At 44.8% G+C, this 19,063-nt stretch overlaps 1 protein-coding gene across 1 annotated transcript in view; it reads left to right on the forward strand.

Annotated features, from left to right (window-relative positions):
- The window catches only part of col13a1 (collagen, type XIII, alpha 1), a 167,945-nt gene that overhangs the window by 97,885 nt on the left and 50,997 nt on the right, over nt 1-19,063 (forward strand). Inside the window, exon 5 of the mRNA XM_029831989.1 lies at nt 18,777-18,812. Within this exon, the coding sequence (XP_029687849.1) occupies nt 18,792-18,812 (21 nt within the window). The 5' untranslated portion in view covers nt 18,777-18,791. The remainder of the gene's footprint in view (nt 1-18,776; nt 18,813-19,063) is intronic.

A 19,063-nucleotide genomic window follows, 5' to 3' on the forward strand; every position in this document is an offset into this window, starting at 1 on the left:
TTTAGAGGGCGACCAGACCCGCTGGCCTGGCTGAGAAGGAGCTGCAAGAGGTCTTCAATAGTTGGTCAAGGAGGGTGTGACACAGTGGCCAGTTGGGTGGCAGAGGCTGACCCAGCCTCACCAAGGAGGACAGCGATGGTGACAGAGTTCCTGGAGCGAACTCCAAACCTGAGTGAGAACCTTGTTGTGTTGGCCAATCAAAGCACCTGGGGGGGGTCATTGCCTGAGGAAGTGCCTCCCTGTCTGCTGGGTCCATTTTGGTCAGATTGTTCTGTTATGACTTGCAGCCAAAATTCAAGGCAGGACCAAAGATGGCAGACTGGTGAGACAACTTACAGTGAGCAAATGCTTTTTACATTTTAGTTACGTGAGTGAAGGAAAGTGTGCATGTCGCTCGTGCGGGCGATGGTGAGAAATGGTGTGCGAAGCAAACGGTGCTCGTCAGCGAGGGAAGATGTGGTGACCTAAGGAAAACAGGTTAGGCAAAAACTGCGTGAACTAGGAAGGCTCAGGTTACCACTAGCAAAGGCGAAACAACCTGATGCTGGACAGCTAGTGTGGCTGCTAAGAATCCTGCTAATCACATCGATTAGCCACAGGAGACAGCCAACACGAGAGATGGGTCAAACCACACCCCCTAGTGGAAAAATAGAACACCACAACCCCAAGCAAACAGACCGAGACCAGCATCATAACATATGTCCTTCTGAATCCAAATGTTGGCAGTCGGCTATTTCTTTGTTAGTCCCATAAAGTTTGCCGTGGTTAAAGGCGACTGGTGTTGGTGGGTCAGGTTTAACTCTAACACTTAAAGTCCCAACTGCAGTAGGGGCAGCGCTCTTCATCACCGGGGTCCGGTTTGCTGCTCTCCTCCCACCTTTTCTTTCTTACTTAAATATGACATTTTTAAGACAGATATTGAGGACTACTGGGTTGGTTAACAGAACACAGCAGGAACACTTTTCCTCATAAAATCACTGTGAATGAATTAATTGTCCTAAACAATAGTTTGAGCTGAATAAAGTGATTTAAGGGCATTAATTCAGGAACTGAGACGGTTTTGTAAACACAGTTGTGACATGAGATCTGGCCTGTGCTATAGTTGGTGCATTGCTAAAGTTGCATTTGGTTTAGCATTGCAGGAACAGAGATGCTACAACGTGTTGTTATAAATTCAATGCATGGTCTTCAATTATACTCAGAACAACTGGGGACCTACAGAGGAGAAGAGAACATAGTTCACTCATCTGGAGCAATGCTTGGCAAGGCTATTCATGTGTAATTACTCGGGTCCATCAGTAATGGAATGTAGGTGTATTATTTGTTCCATTTTTTCAAGTAGACTTATTTTTATGGCATTGGTAAACATATGTCAGTCCTCTTTGGGATTCCAAAGAAAACATCCTAGAGGTTTTGTCCAAGGTCATGAGTCAGTCAGTCACCACCCTTGCTGTTGGGGTGCAGAGAGCTGCTCTTTCTGGGATGTTGGGGGGGATCAGATTGGGAAGCAGGGTTATGGGGGTGGGCTGCGTGGTTTCTTGCCCGGGTATTTAGAGGAAGTTGAAATCAGATCTTTTCTGTGGTCCCATCATCAGACTAAAGTGAGGTGGGCTTCACTTTGAATCTCAGGCTCATCTTTCAGCTTCATGGAGCCACCGAAACAGTTCGAGGACTTTGGTGAACAGGGTCCAACTATTAATAAAATGCACAGTGAAGGTCCAGGGATGTCCTCAGGTTCCTCTCACTATATAAAGTTCTGTTCAGATCAGAGGGTTTCCTCACGCATCGATCATTCTTAGAGAAATAATTTCTTTATCTTTACACATTGGTATAGTTTTGATTGTAGCTAGGACTCTATTCATCCCCAATCTGTAATGTCTCTTTTGGTGGTTCTGCTTTTGTTATTCAATCTAACAGATGGAAAGCTATTAGGGCTCCAATGTAACACGAGGTTTAGTGGTGAGTACGAAGCTGAACAAGTGCCAAACTCCTAAAGAACATATGGTAAAATGATTGACTTAACCTCCACTTTATTCCATAATTTCTCCTCCCTGTCCTGTGTCTGAGCTTCTGTTTTAATAGCCTCGTTAGCAGAGTGAGCCAGCTCCCCTGCCTGGAAATCCACCTTAATAATTAGTTGGCTCTTTGAATCCCTTACAGTACCTCATTCTTAAACTTGGCATTAGAATGACCACTAAAATCTCGTAGTTTAGGCCTGTTCTCTGCCTACAATATGATCAGTAAAGAATGTATGTTTAATGCATTTCCATAAGACAAAGTGGAAGAATTAAGTCGACGGTATACCTTTACATTTTAGTCATTTTGCAGATGCTTTGGTCCAAAATGATTTTGCACGATAAGCCACTGGGGCAATTGAGACCAACATGAATAAAGGACTATCTTGGAGCCCTAAACTAGCTGGTACAATGTGCTACCACCAAGTACCAGATCAGAATCTTGGAGAGGGAGTCAATGTCTACTCAACTCTGTATACTTAAAATAGGTATAATACTTAGAATAGGATAATTCTACAAATTCTCTTCTACACATTTGGATATGTGAGAACTTGTATTTGAAGGTTAGGGTTAGGGTTAGGAGTTAGGGTTAGGGGTTAGGTTTAGGGTTAGGGGTTAGGGGTTAGGGTTAGCGTTAGTGGTTAGGGATAGGGGTTGGGGGGTAGGGGTTAGGGTTAGGGGTTAGGGTTAGGGGTTGGGGTTAGGGTAAGGGGTTAGAGGTAGAGTTAGGGTTAGTGGTTGGGGTTAGGGTAAGGGGTTAGAGGTTAGGGTAGGGGTTAGGGTTAGGTGTTAGGGGTTAGGGTTAGAGTTAGGGGTAGTGGTTAGGGTTAGGGGTTAAAGTTAGGGGTTAGGGTTAGGTGTTATGGTTAGAGGTTAGGGTTAGGGGTTAAAGTTAGGGGTTAGAGGTTAGGGTTAGGTGTTAGGGTTTAGAGGGTTAGAGGGTTAGGTGTTATGGTTAGGGGTTAAGGTTAGGGGTTGGGGGTTAGGGGTTAAGGGTTAGGGTTAGGGGTTAGTGGTTAGGGGTTAAGGTTAGGGGTTAGGGTAGAGGTGTTATGGTAAGGGTTAAGGTTAGGGGGTAAGGTTAGGGGTTAAAGTTAGGGGTTAGAGGTTAGGGTTAGAGGGTTAGGTGTTATGGTTAGGGTTAAAGTTAGGGGTTGGGGGTTAGGGTTAGGGGTTAGGTTAGGGTTAATGTTAGGGGTTAGGGTTCGGGTGAGTTGGCTCCTTCTATACCTCTATCGTCATGCGTTTCAGTCTACCAAAGGAGAATCAAATCCTTGTGGGGATCATATTCTCTCTTCCACCGGTTTGTGCCTCTGTTGCCGTCCCTCATGGATTTTGGGATTTGGTTATATTCCTTTTTCTTAATGCAACAATCAAAACATCTGAGGGGATTTGAAACAGTCATAACATGAGACAGTGTCTTTACCCCTATCAAAAGGTCAATCTGAGAAAGGAAACCTTTAGATGAATAATGTTGTCTCTGTCATGGAGGAAACTCAAAGAAGTCATCATGTGGTGCTAGATGTTGTGCTCCAGCTACAGTATCTCTGCTGCTTCATGTACTCCCTTTAATACAGCTATCCAGTTATTATGGGTCATCCATTAGAAGGGTTAGGGTTAAGGTTAGGGTTGGGTTAGGGTTAAGGTTAGGGTTGACAGGGTTAGGGTTGGGTTAGGGTTAGGGTTGGGTTAGGGTTAGAGGTTAAGGGTTAAGGTTAGGGTTGGGTTAGGGTTAGGGTTAAGGTTAGGGTTGACAGGTTAGGGTGGCTTAGGTGTGGGTTAGGGTTTGTGTTAGGGTTGACAGAGGTTAGGGTTAGGGTAGGGTTGGCTTAGGGTTAGGGTTAGGGTTAGGGTTAGGGTTCGGTTAGGGTTAGGGTTAGGGTTAGGGTTGGGTTAGGGTTAAGGTTAGGGTTTGGGTTAGGGTTGACAGGCCTGTGATGAAGTGAGGCCGGCGCCTGGATGATGTGTTCATCAGAACTGCTGATTGACTCGTGTACTGATATACTCTCATTTATGAATAAAGATCATATCAGTGTTGCATAATAAGTTACATTATTATCTTCTTAATGACCTGTGTGTATTCTGCACTTGCACTGCTCGTTGTCTTCATCTACTTTTGCTGTTTGGGTCTTCAGGACTGTCGACAGCTGGTTGAATGAAGAGTGTTGAGCTCAAGAGGAGCTTCATTTTTACACATTTATGGCATCAATCGTCCTGATCCACTGCTGCTCTTGCTTGAGCTTTATTTTCAGAACTTTATTGTCAGTGTCATTTGAAAACAATGGAGTGACTTTGACCTGATTTTCCTCCTGCGTGAGCAGATGTGTCCTCACAGGGTCTCAGGAGGTTAATTAAAGAGTCCCGTTCTCTCCGGCTCGCCTCAGGATCTTTCAGGGTTTTGCATTTGTTGTTGGCTTTAGGGTTTTCTTGTGGACAGCAGCTATTGTGATGCATTTGTTCCATCTGGGTTTCCATGTTTGGACTTGGGATGGACCGACTAATAGTTGTGTGTTCTGGGAGCTGTTTGAGCTGAATGTCCTGCCATCCCCTGTTTACTTACATACACACATTAACAAATGTGACTTTGGGGATATGATTTTTTTAATGCATTCAGTTTAGATCTTGCAGACATTTTATCATGGACGAATGGTCAAGCTTGGATCAAAGACAATGCATACATCTGGAAACTATCTCATCAAAAAGCATTTATCTTTTCAGAAGCCTCAGAAGTTACTTTATTGCTTTAAGTGTTGCCAACTAAAACATCTAGAGAAAATGTGTGAGTCACCTGTGGCCTTTTAAGCACTGGAGATTTGATCATCAAAAAGCCACAAATGTAAATCGAGTGGAATGTTGTCTGTCTGCCTTTAAACATGGAGGCATTTGCCAGCAGCAAATGTCTTGTCAGCTGTTGTCTCCAGCCAGGTGGTCAGATAAAGCGCTTGGTAACATTAACCTAACCCTAACCTAACCTAACCCATAACCCTAACCCTAACCTAACCCTAACATTACCTAACCCTAACCTAACCTAACCCCCTAACCCTACCTAACCTAACCTAACCCTACCTAACCCTAACCAACCCTAACCCTAACCTAACCTAACCCTAACCCTAACCTAACCTAACCCTAACCCTAACCTAACCCTAACCTAACCCTAACCTAACCTAGGTGTGGGATTCAGTGAGGACAGAAGGGAAAGAGTAAACCACCATGAGCTTGATGTGCCCCCTCTCCCGCGGTCCTCGTGGCCTTGATCTGCATGAGGGGGCCTGTGGTCCGTCACCACTGCCGTGGAACAGAGCATCTTAATAAACAGCCTCTTCTCGGGAACAACGTGAGGTTCATGCCGACGTCTCCAACAAAGACACAATTCTCTCATTGTTTTCATTTGTTGTGTAATTATTTAATCCCTGACTTTTTGTGGGCCAGCCAGTATTTACTTTTCTTTACGAGACTATTTATTTCTGAGAGGGAAGAAACAATCACAGTTGATTCATTTTCAGATAGCTGGAATGAGAAGAATGGAGATTCAATACAAGCAGGCCCCTTTTTCAGATAGAGTGAAGGATCAGATCTCGTTAACTTTCCCTGGATGTAAAGACAGTTTCTTCTACCCACACCTCAGATGTAATGTTACACATTTGGTTTCTGCACAATGACAAGTCACTTATCAAAGTCTAAGAAGCTGCTAAATGATTCAATCTGGCTTCTCAATATAGATGAAATACTGAAAATTACTACTCTTTTGGAGATATCCAAGGTACTTTTCTTTGTCAACTGGACTTTATTTCTTTCTTTTTAAGACGTTTCACTTCTATCCTGAAGGCTTCTTCAGTTAGGGTCTCGCTGGGGACAGAGCGTTTGTTGGTCGGGTCGTTGGGGGGTCGTTAGCAGGGTCGGGTCGGGTCGTTCACCTAGTTTCTGTTGAGGTGTCTCCCTTTGTCTGCTGGCTCACATGGCGGTGGGTCACTGGGTCCTGGAATGGTGTGAACCTTTGGTTTGCTGGTGGAAGGAGTGGAGGACTGCATTGTATGTGGGTGACAGGAAGTGCCTCAGGCCACCACCTCTGTTTAAGGATGGTTTTTCCAATTTAACATGGATAGCTTCCTTGACCCCCCTCTCAGACCAGCGGTCTTCTCTGGCCAGTATCCGTACTGGGCTGTCCTCGAAGGAATGACCGCTCTCCTTTAGGTGTAGGTGGACTGCTGAGTCCTGACCTGAAGAGGTGGCACGTCTGTGTTGCCATTCTTCTGTGGAGAGGTTGTTTGGTTTCCCCAATGTTCCTCACGTTCCTCCTGGTGCTGTACAGCATAAACAACATTACAGTGTTTGGGTCTTGGTGTCTTGTCCTTCGGGTGGACCAGCCTCTGTCTGAGAGTGTTGCTGGGTTTGAACTGAAGCGGTATGTCGTGGTTCTGGAGGATCCTCCTAAACTTCTCAGAGACCCAGACAGATGGGGTTAGGGTGGTGTTTGTCTCTCTCCTCCTCTTCTTTGCTGGGGTTAGAAGGCGAAACGTCAAAAGAAGAAAAACCATCCAGTTGACAGAGAAAACTACCTTGGACAAGGATGACCTGGATGATTGAGAAGCTACACAGACATCTTTTACGTAGAGTAATAAGATCCCTAAAATAACTGCTGGCTAATAACCAGCATTCATCTTCTCTTTTTCTTCACATTTAAAACACGGCAGAGTTAAGCAGCTTTCAATGATGTGAGGTCTCAGTAAGAATATCCAGAGAGGGGCAAGAGTCCAATCCTGGACGTTTGGAAAGCTTTTCCCTGCTGTCTGCGTTCACACGAGAGGGGCAAAAGGGAATCAATCAAGTTTCTGTCTGCAACATTTACCGTAGTATTTTATTGGTTAGTCCTGCGTTTTTCAGCTGTTTGTTTCACTTTTCTTTTTGAGGGAATATTTTTTATTTTCTATCCATGATTTTATTTTGGAAATTGAAGCCTTTCACGTGCAAATATTTCCACACATATTTGGTGAGGAGGCATAAAACGTGAAATAAAAACCTCCTTTTCCATATCTCAAAAGACTTGGGGTGTTTCTCCTGTGAGATGGTGAAAGGCAAAAGTTCACATACTTCCATCCTTTGATGCACAAGCCTCAATAAATCCCCTCAACTGGTTGCACATCTGAACAGAAGAATCTGTCAAGTATAAAAGTGATTTGATGCAGCCTCGAACCGGGTCGTGCGCAGAGCTCCGTGACCACTGAGGACGGCCGACATGCTCTGCTGACGGTGCAAACAGGCCTTTCATTGTGCTGCTGTTGTGTCTCACAGATGAAACCTTTGACCTTTGGCTTCAAACCAACGCCCAAAAGACTCAAAGCCACTGACACCATCTGTACAGTTCATCAGAATGCTTATTGGTCTAATCTGGCTTTCTTGTTATTTACGCAGTCCCAATGACAGACGTAATCCTTCTGATCTGATCTTAGAAACACACCAAACCTGAATTATGAAATTCTCCTTTTAACTAATGCAGTTTTCTGACATAATGTGGTCACTTTCTGGGGTCCAGGCTGGACTGTGGTGGTCTTTCCTCAGGTGTTCTTTTGTGCCACCAGCAGACGCCTCCGAACACAGGTGCCCTGCTGGCTGTCTGTGTCTACATGTGGACTAGGGAAGTATGCCCTGGTGGGTTGTCTGGATCTGGGTATTTCAGAACTGGAATTTCACAGCTTATTCCTGGATCTGCATACATTCAAGAGATGATCTTGAACTGGTCAACCCACCTGCTTCCACCCTGGTTTACAGGAGTCAAAGAGGTTTAACTGAGCTCATATGAATTAGTTTATAACAAAGCGGTAAAGGTTCTAATGTTGATGTTCCGACAGCGTGTTGAATCGTTCCTCATTCTGTGTCGGTAGGCGAGCCAATTCTAAGTAAACAAATATAGGCTTGCCTTCCACAGGGGGCTGAAGGTCAAGTTCTGGGGCGGAAGCTTCGACCTTGGTTAGCTGACCAAATGATACCCTACAGGTTTATTGCACGTTACTGGAGGTGTCTCCAGCTTTGGTTGCATAATTCTGTAAATACTTTGAGTAAAATCAATCCTTTGTTTGTGTGAGCAGGAAGGGGGCAGCGATGGCTTTGCACGATGGCATGCAACATTAGATCACATTTCTGGCCACATCTACTCGGTGTCCTTACATAAGCAGGAACAACAGGTGTTAGCAATAGATACAGTATTAAAGGCAGGAGAAGAAGTTCAGCCGTGACCTCAAAGCGGTGCAACAACTTCAATGGAAGTTGACTGTGTGTGTATGAATACACACTTTGTAAATGTTTGTGTCCAGCGCTGTCGTTGCATGTATCCATTCCTCGGGTGCCAGTTTATACGCTACATTTGAAGCTGCCTTCCAGAATGTCTCTGGCTCAAGGTGCTCTATAATATGTGTGTCCCTGGAGCCGGCGGCCCCGGCCAACAGGATGTAACAGCAGGCCCAGAATGCAACAGGAATCTCTGCATACACGTGCATGCAGAAGGGTTACCCGTTTGGGAATGAATAACTATTGCAGGAATGTCTGGCACAGTCCTTCTGTGACTGAGGCGACGGTACTGGGAAGAGTGTGGGTCGGTGTGTTTGGGGGTGGGGGGGTGGGGGGGTTTACAGTGTTTTAGTTCTGAATGAAGTCGCACCAAAAGTGTCAAGAGAACTAAAACATAGATCACATAGGTCACAGATATAAATAGAAATATATATAGAGACACACTAGGATACATGGATCTATAGGATAAAGGGGTTATAGTTATGGTTAGGGTTAATCCTCCCCTTAAAAACGAGCACAGCAACATTAGCAATTTCTCATTTCTCAGCGCTTTATCAAGAAAACAGACACCTACGTTTGTTTGCTTTTTTTCGGTCAATTATTGTTCAAGAAAATTAGAATTTCACAAAAGTCCAATTTTTGAGAATGTTTCCAAAAGTATAGATTTCCAGTAAGAGCTTTGATTCAGTCATTAAAAAGAAAAGAGGCAGATCTAAAGAAAGAAGCTGCCATTGCCATCACAGGACCCTCTCACTTGTTTAAAGTGTCTCATTTATTTCTGTTTCTGTTGAGGACAAGCAATATTCGCTCTGTTCTCTCGTGTTCTAGTCTCTGCTACTATCCAATCCCATCTGTGTGGAATAAACTTAGAGCCATGAATAAAAACTAGGGTTGCATGTATGTGACTGCAGGGCTTGGTGATGAGACATTCTCCAAAATACTGTTTAAATAATGTCTGGACGGTGCCTAAGCTAGCATGTGCTAGTCCACCTCATGTTTATGGTTTTATATAGGCTCAAACAGGACTGAAGCACTGTCCCCATGTTGGACGTCTTTAGCTTTGATTTATCCGCACTTGTCCTGCTGCCTCTGTTCCTACGGCACCTTTGACTCGAACCCTCAGACATGCTAAACTCCAGTTTTAGCTAAAGCTTGCAGGATAAAGTTCTTTCTTATTGCACAACTTTTCTCTCTTCATTTTCCCAAATGCCTTTCATTGACTGGATGAAATGAAGAAGATGAGCGGCAGCAGATTTACGGGCTGAGACGGACCTTCAGACCAAAGGCTCAGAAGATGAAGGTAGCAGACGATTTCGATTTGACTTTACGATCGATGATGATTCTATCCTCCGGTGGTCTTTCCTTGGCTTGTTGTGACTTTGACCCCTGCATTCTCATCATTCCTTCTCCTTCGTCAGTAGTCCGATTAAAGTTGTCAGTTGATTTCTGGCCATTTCAGGGGGGCTTGTGCAAGTAGAAGGGGACAGATTATTTTGATTGGCACGTGGGTTCGTTTTTTGCTAAGAATCATACATCATCAGATCAACTGGCACGTGGTGAGAAGAATTATGTGCCCCAGCTGGTTGACCCGCAGCGATACTGGTGATACTGGTGTATACTGGGTTGAGCTTCACTAAGTTAGAATGGCTGCCCCCTTCTTTCTTTGGGAGAGGTATAACCACCTCATTCAGACACATGTGGGACCACTTTCAAACTGAAAGGAGAACAGATTCCTGTTGTGGAATGTTCAGACATGTTTGCACTGATGTACGCTAAAGGCTTCTCTCTCTTTTGTCTTCAGGGCCTCCCAGTACGTACACAGAGGATTTTTCTGACCTGCGTGTGGTAAAGTGACTGCTCATTTTTGCTTTTGAAGTCTGTTAACTGGATGTTCTGTGTTGCCTGGATGCCACCATCACATGGACGCCACCCATCAAGCAGACCTTCTCAGTTATAGGTCTCTCTTTAGGACGCAGCGGTTCAGAACAGAAGCTCCCTCACGTTAAGCTAATGAGGCCAACAGTAACCCTAACCCTAACCCCTAACCCTAACCCTAACCCTAATCATTTCAAATGGAAGTTTTCCACTCTAGCAGGTGCTACTGCTCATCTTAGCATGCCAACAGAAGTGAAATGAGCAGACTCATTACTATTTGTCCCAACAATAGGAATGATTTATGTTTTCACTGGAACGTCAGCTTAGCCCACATTTGGATTGTTAAAAGTGACTTTTAACGAGACACTTTTAACGACTCATGCTCGTTCATGCAGGAATGAATGAAGTCACGGGGCGCTCTAGTTTTATATCTGAGGTTTTCCACAAAGATTTGGATTTGACTGTACCAACCTCTGCTTGGACAACCAGTCGCAACTTTTCTAGAGATTATTGCATCATTTCAACACGTTTGGGGACGTGTTGCTGAAATATCAAATATAAAACCTGGACGTTCAACAGACAAAGATTATGAGGCTACAAACAAAACCTGAAATTCAGCCGGTTGATGAATTTTGACGATGTTGCAACCCACAAATTCCAAGAACGGAAGACAGACATCTCAGAATGAGCAGGAGTACACAACAAATTGTGTAACTTTTTATGAACTGATTATTGAGTTATTTCCAATCGATAAAGTGTCAATCTTCTCAAAAGTCGATCAATCTGCTCAGAGATGATTCTTCATATTAGTATGAACCCTAACCCTACCCTACCCCTAACCCTACCTAACCCTACCCTAACCCTAGCCCTAACCCTAATGCTAACCCTAACCCTAACCCTACCCTAACCCTACCCTACCCTACCCTAACCCTACCCTAACCCTAACCTACCCTAACCCTAACCTAACCCTAACCCTACCCTAACCCTAACCCTACCACCCTACCCTAACCCTAACCACCCTAACCCTAACCTACCCTAACCCTAACCCTACCCTAACCCTAACCTAACCCTACCCTACCCTACCCTACCCTAACCCTACCCTAACCCTACCTACCCTAACCCTAACCTACCCTAACCCTAACCCTAACCCAACCCTACCCTAACCCTAACCCTAACCCTACCCTACCCTACCCTAACCCTACCCTAACCCTAACCCTAACCCTAGCCCTACCCTACCCTAACCCTAACCCTAACCCTAGCTAGAGGAGTGGGGGACTGGCCTGCAGTGGGTGTGCAGGGCTTGCTGATGGCACTAACTCACCTGCATCCCTTTTATCCACTAAATAATCTCCATCACTGTGCTTGAATGCACTTTATCCCATTAAAATATGTTTCCCATCTGTGATTGAAGACCTTGTAATAGTTCAGTTCTTGATAAGAGCTTCAGCTTTAGGAATACTTCCCTTCACATCTGGCCACTTTGAGTCTGTCTTGTTTTTCTGTCATGCTAACTTTCAAATGCTCTCTGCCAAAATTCCCTCCTTGGAAAATGTGAGGAACAGTTCAATGTAGGAAATAATTTAATTTCCATGAGGTCAGCCTATGAAGTAGCTTTCCTTTGTTTCCTCTCTCTCTACACCTTCTGCATCTCCAATTAATAGAATTAGAAATGGTGTGAAATATGTTTTGGCTCCGCTAATTCAACTATTCAATAACTAGTTAAAAACACACATGCATGAAAACACAAAGTTGCAATAGACAGAGCAAATATTGCGATCAATAACAATGATTTTAAACAGTTGACTTTCCACTGGTTGCACAGTAGTCCTGCTGTGTGGTTTCAAGTTACAGGCGGAATTCAGCTACTGCAGCAAATGGAAGAAATCAGCCCTAAACTGAACCCCACCTCACTTCTATTGTGCAGAGGGGGTGCTTGGGAGACCCATAGTCCCGCTCCTCAGTACCCCCCCCCACCCCCCCCACACCCTCCTACCTTTCCCATTCACTCAAAAGTCCAGTCCACTTTGCCAAATGGGAGCCACATGTTTTATATGGTTAGGGTGTTAATTCAAGTCAACGGCTTCTTCCGGCAGTGGGCGACCTTTGTGCCCTGCAGGGTTAGTAGCTAATAGACCTGCAGCCCCCCCCCACACACACACCATCTCATTTAGGTCCCCAGTAGTATAGTGACATGTTCAGAGGTAGAAAGAGCTGTAACTACTCGGCTGTATGGAAAATTAAACGTCATTCCAGCCAAAACAATCCCAGGATTGAAAAGAAGGTGCACCCGCAGGGGAACTCTTGCAACACCCTAATTACAGGTATCAACAGTGTCTTTGGATACGGTACTGATAGCGTAATGGGCCCAAAGTACAACAACACGTTAATCCACTTCCGTTCCACAAATTATTCGTACACTTTACATCTGTTGTTTAGTAAACTTTAAATCCCCCCCCCCCCAATTATCCATCCAGTCCCACTGCAGTTAATTGGCCCCACTTGTAAGAGATTATTTTCACTTCCTCTAACCCATCACTAAAAGTGGTGTAATTAATGATTAATTGGAGTGCAGCAGCTGTCTTATTCATAGAGATTAGCCACTGACTACACGAATGGTAAAACAGAACGACGTGTACAGTAAAATACTTTATTTCCTTTATAGAAATTGCTGTCCTGAATGGGTTTCGGGTATCCTGAATGTTCTGGGAACTCCAACCAGTTACAAACTAATTTCTGCCCCCTTTTCAATCGTAATCCTACTTTGTTGCTCGCAGTTGCTTTATTATACACAATGTTTATGATAAAGGGCTGCGTTGCTGGTTCGGATGGGTCGTCCTCAAAAGAGGTTTGATCTCAAGAAATGATTCAGTTCGCCCCCTCCTAGGTTTGCTCACTATAAAGAAACGATCACACTTTAATTGTTACAGTGGTCTATTGATTATGTTCTCAGAGTGAATATCAATTACCATCTGCATTTTTGACACCTTCTGTCTTTGGATCCTCACCCAGGGTCATAAATGCACAAGATAAAAGTTTTAAAATGTCTTCTTTTATTGGGTTGCCCATGACTCTTGGTGGGGTGTGGGGGTCCTTGCTCTGGCTTGCCCACAAAAAATGTCCCAATTAGACCGTATTGACCCAGTGACCCAGTTGTGTGTGGGAGTGTACACATGGGCATGCATGTTTGTGTTTGTGTGTGTGTGTGTGTGTGGGTATGTGTGTGTTGGGGGGTTACTTACTGTGTGAAGGCACATGAGTGTCTTGTGTGAATGGGTGTGATTATGAGTGGGGATCCACTAGGCTCTCTAGTGTTGCACCCTCATGTCTCCTGGAGGCCGTGGTTTACAGATGCATTGAGAAATGGAAGGAACAAGCAAAGGCAGGAAGTAGATGAGTGGATCACCTGCACATGGACAATGAACAAAATGGAAACAAAATCACCTCCAACCTAAAGAGAACTTGCAGATCATGAACAGTTAAGGTTGAAGAGCCTGCCATCAGTCATCTGGAGGATTGGAATTCCCTGAGGCAAACCTGCCATTGAGGTGGAGTTTGGCTGCATTGAAATATGCAATAGGGCATTCCCTCTTTACTCCATGGTTGAGAATGGCTGACAGGGCGTCATGCAGTGACATCACATGGATGTGATTTGTGATTTGACTCAATCAAAGCCTTTGTCAAGTCTATGAAGGCCATGTACTGAAGGAGACTTTGTTCCACATTGTTTTCTTCTCGTTGGTGACCAGTCATCGCGTTAGTGGTTGAATAGTCGGAAGCCACACTTTGAGTTAGGGAGTAACCCTTCAGTTAGTGGTAGCAGGAGTTTGACAAGAATATGAGCAAGGACTTTGTTGTTGACTTCCACATGTCTCATCTTATGGGACTCTGCCCATAATGGACAGTGTGTCCATAATAGTTTGTGTTACCGACTGTTTTCTGGATGACTGAGGTCCCAATGGCTTTTAGTTTTAAGTTTAGCAGAATCAGGACCCCTGGATGCAGACATGTAGACAAAGCAGGATTATCAGTTTGAATCTGAAGCTCAGCCACCAAAAAGTCTCCAAGTGAAAACAGCGGGGTCCAAAACAGGAATCCACAAATTAAACCAATCCATTCCAAAAAACTGGGGTGGTGAGGTTGGGGAAGACGGAAGGCTTAAGGCGGTGTGGTTCCAGCTGTGGACAGAAGAACACTGGAGGTAGACAGAAGAACCAGGGAAGTAAATAATCAGGCAAACATGAGTCTTTTAAAAGAACAGAAATGAGCTGAGAAGGTCACCACAATAGAGTTCTCAATGAACCGGTGGAGAGTGGATGGAACTGGTCTAAATATAGCACCATGTGGCCTGAATGGGCAGCAATGAGCCGCGACCACAATCCCACCGTACTGCAAACAAAACCCAGATCAAAGAGAGAAAACCAGGGAGCTTCACATTGTAGAGCATCGGGAAGCCCAAAACTGTGTCGTTTAGGCTGCTCTTCCTTTTCTTATGATCAGCTTCCACTCCAGGAGGCAGCTTCTGCGTGGAAGCCCAGACCCATTTAGTCCTTTCAGCCTCTCGCCAAGGCTTTTGCTGATGGTTTTGTAAACCATTCTACCCTGGAGGTCAGGGTTAGGGTCAGGACTATTGGTGCTGGGCTGATGTCCACATGTGTGTCACATGGGCACCAGCCAATCAGATTGAATTCTGGCTGAGGTTTAGAGAAATGAATTGTGATTTCTTTCAATAAAATGCCATTGAATAACATTTATTTTTTGTATTTAAAGATAACTACCTGTGGAAATACATGTCAAGGAAATATGTATGCACAAAAATTCTGATGACTGAAAGTGTGAGTGCGGCTGAATCCAAACACATTTGTTTGCACATCCCAATCCGTGGCAATTGGACACCACTCGTTAGCCACCAGTCTCTAAGCCGTACCACACCCTCAAATAAAGCGGACCATGAGTAGAAACAGGGTGGGACTCCCCCTCTCCGTATTATGAGACGACATAAACAATCCTTGAGTCGCACAGGCAAGAAAAGGCACAAACAATATACTTTTGGAACGCCGCCCTCTGGTATTATTACTAAACAGGATAAGTTATGTTCTTTACAAGGTCGGTCAACTCTCAATGAAATGAGCCCGTGTCCAGGAAGTCCAGTGTGGTCAGAAACCGCTATGGGCACAGGCTCCTGGCAGCTCCACACACAGGTCCATCAGGACTGGAGGGTCCCCCCTACATGAGCCTGGTCCTGCTCCAGGTTTCTTCCTTGTTAAAGGGGAGTTTTTCCTGCCACTGTTGCTTGTTGGGGGTCCGGCCCTGGGATTCTGGAGAGGGGTCTAGAGACCATTGTGATTGTAAAAGATGCTATATAAATAAAAACTGATTGATTGACTGGCCGTGGGAACGTAAAGTGGTTGACAGTCGATGTCCTAAGCCAAAAAGTCCTGTTGGTCCCTGTAAACTCTGTCCACTGCTCAATTGGAAATATCTCCTAAAACGATATCGTTGAAAAATCTGAATGTGAGCATGGAAGTGCTCGCTCAAAGGTTTTGTCCTTTGGACATTAGTAGCTTAACGATCTTGACCGATGTTCTTCAGAGCAGGTTAGCAGGCCATGTTATCAATTAAACACACACACACTCGCACACGCACACGCACCAGCGTCCTGCACACACACACACACACAGATACACACACACTATTTTGGCATCCTACCAATTAGCATTCCATCCATTTTCTAACAGTGGCTCTTGGACAAAGTGCTGCTTTGTCTTTGGTTTCACTCAGTCCTAAAATAACCCTCAACCTTTTTCTTTGGTTTCCTTCGTTCCTGGATGGAATTGAAAACAATTGTGTTCAACCTTTTGTCCAGCAATCGTGATGAATGAGGCCAGTTAACATTAGCATAAACAGATTTGTAGCCTATGCTCTCCAAATCTAACCTTGCATGAGTTGTTGAAACTTTTCATTCTCTGAACAGCTATGATGCAGAGAATCAAACAAGACTTGACGCTCGTCCTCAGAGGCAGAGCATGGGCTTCATTATTTAGCCTGGTTCAGTGGAGATAGCTTCCACAGGCAAAAAAAGGCACAAATCAATATTCCCTTGATGTTCCAATTTCTCCATTTTCTCCACTTTTTCAGGGTCCTCCTGGAAGACCAGGCTTTCCGGTAACTGTCTTTAGTCACTTTGAGTGTATCTAAATTTGCCTGAATTGCACGTGATAATATTCATTGCACTAATCTTTTCCACTAATCGTGTCTCTTTGCTCTACATTGTGGGGAAAGGGAGTAAAATTCATGTGAAGCTGATTCAGGCACCATCACAGAGATCAAGAAACCGATCATTTAGGCTATAAAATACTGCACGTGAAGTGGTTTAGAAGACGTGTTGGTGACCAGTGTCTCATCTTCAGAGCAAGACCTTCAATATATGGAGCTTTTCTGCAGGATCCTGTGGCTCTTTGGCTTGGTTGCAACTAACTGATCATTTTCATTCTCTAAGCCATCATCTGATTTTGTTTCCTTTGCTACAAAGACATGAATTATTCCAGGGTGTGTGATTAGACATGTCAACCAGTGGAAAATCTAATCAGAGTAGGAGGGTGTGGTTTTTAAAAGGGACTTTTTCAAATGAAAAAGTGTCTCATTCACAGGATGTGACAGTAGAAGGGGGGCCAGATCTAAAGTCTCCAACACAAACACACACACTGATGGTGGATGTGAGAAAATGACAAAAACCCAGCCAGAGAAAGTGGTTCCCAGAAGCATGTTTGAAGTTTGTGCTGAGCCAGTTCGAGGGTCTAAGGAGGGAGGGGGTCCCAACTGGACAGGTTTGGACTCTCCCCACACAAACACTGTTGTGATCATAAATGTGATTTGATTCTGATCCTTATGCACTTTTATGACATAGTCAGCGATTCTTCAGCCTCATTAGAAATTTAGGGCAACAAAAGAAACTTGTCGATATCTTACGTGAAACGTGTCATAGGTGCATCGGTTAGAAGCAAATGCTGCTCATACTTTCTCTCAGATTTGGTTAGGTTAGGTTAGAGGTTAGAGCTGATGTTCCAACAGGGAGGTTTTTTCTGCCCTGCACCTATTCATTGAAGCAAAACTTGACCTTATAATAATGCAGCCAGTTAAAGAGCCAATGACTTTCACAGTGAAAACCTGGATTTTGGACTGGGGAAAGGCCAAGGCCTCGGGTCCTACACACCTTGTGAGGAGACAGATCCACACAGTACAACATCTGGACATCATTTGGCACCAGACGAGGTCCAGATAATCAGCAGTCTGCTGAGCATTGGCGTGAATAATCGTTCAGATGTCCAAACCAGGCTACAGAGCGCAGCAATTACCAGCGTTCTGTCTCTCACTTTTGTGCTAAATATCAGCTGAATGAGGTTTTAAAGGAACAGCCAATTTGTCCTGGGATTAAAAAAGAACTGCTTTCCTGAAGGGTGTGTTTAAAGGGGACTGCTAGTAATTACATTAGTCACTACGTCCAGCCCATGCTGGGGCTGACATCACCATGGCCTCACTCCAAACCTTGTTTAAATCAGGACCTTGGATAGATCTTCATCAGTCTGAATGGGAGCTTGATAGAACATAGACCAGGTGTGAAGATCACACAGAGAAGGACTGTATTCACTCACACAGAGGCAGGCAGACAGGTCGGTAGGCAGGCAGGCAGACAGGTCGGTAGGCAGGCAGGCAGACAGGTCGGTAGGCAGGCAGGCAGACAGGTCGGTAGGCAGGCAGGCAGGCCCCCAGACAGGCAGGCAGGCAGGCAGGCAGGCAGACAGGTCGGTAGGCAGGCAGGCAGGCCCCCAGACAGGCAGGCAGGCAGACAGGCAGAGAGACAGACAAGCAGGAGTTTTGGTGGCAAAGGCTCCTTTGGTCTCATGGACTGTGTCTCTGGTCTCATGGACTGTGTCTCTGGTCTCATGGACTGTGTCTCTGGTCTCATGGACTGTGTCTCTGGTTTCATGGACTGTGTCTCTGGTCTCATGGACTGTGTCTCTCTGGTCTCATGGACTGCGTCTCTTTGGTCTCATGGACTGCGTCTCTTTGGTGTCATGCACTGTGTCTCTTTGGTCTCATGGACTGTGTCTCTCTGGTCTCATGGACTGTGTCTCTGGTCTCATGGACTGTGTCTCTGGTCTCATGGACTGTGTCTCTCTGGTCTCATGGACTGTGTCTCTGGTCTCATGGACTGTGTCTCTGGTCTCATGGACTGTGTCTCTCTGGTCTCATGGACTGTGTCTCTCTGGTCTCATGGACTGTGTCTCTCTGGTCTCATGGACTGTGTCTCTGGTCTCATGGACTGTGTCTCTGGTCTCATGGACTGTGTCTCTGGTCTCACCACTCTGCATGGATCACTAACCAAGCCTCCTAATTTTTATTAGGGCTTACAAAGCCATTTCGGATGCATTCCATGTCAACATCTTAACGAGTGTAACGGCTGTGAGTGATCGTGATTTCAATATTGTATTAAATGATGTCAGAGGTGGTTCAAGCTGTAGCGTTCAACATGTCAGGCATCCCACCACAGTCTTGAGCCTAATCCTGTAACACTCCTGTTCCTTCTAAATGTGTATTGGTGAATAGGCTGACAAAGGAAGTATGGGAATTCCTGGGAGAATGGTGAGTCCCTTGGATTTGTGTCTTGAGTATCATAAATTATGGATTTTGATGTTCATGTTGTCAAAGACATCAGAAAGTCATCAGATCTAAAGAGGTAAAGAGTTGAATGAAAATGAAATGTCATGTAGTGATTTTTATTAGCCATGTGCATCAGGTTGTGTTTGAGGGTTCAGAGCAGTTTTGGCACCTTAGAGCGGAGCTGCATGAATTTGACTTTTGTTCTGTTTTCACACTATATTTCACAACTGTTG

The sequence above is a fragment of the Takifugu rubripes genome, unplaced genomic scaffold (genome assembly GCF_901000725.2).
Source record: "Takifugu rubripes unplaced genomic scaffold, fTakRub1.2, whole genome shotgun sequence".
NCBI lineage: Eukaryota > Metazoa > Chordata > Actinopteri > Tetraodontiformes > Tetraodontidae > Takifugu > Takifugu rubripes.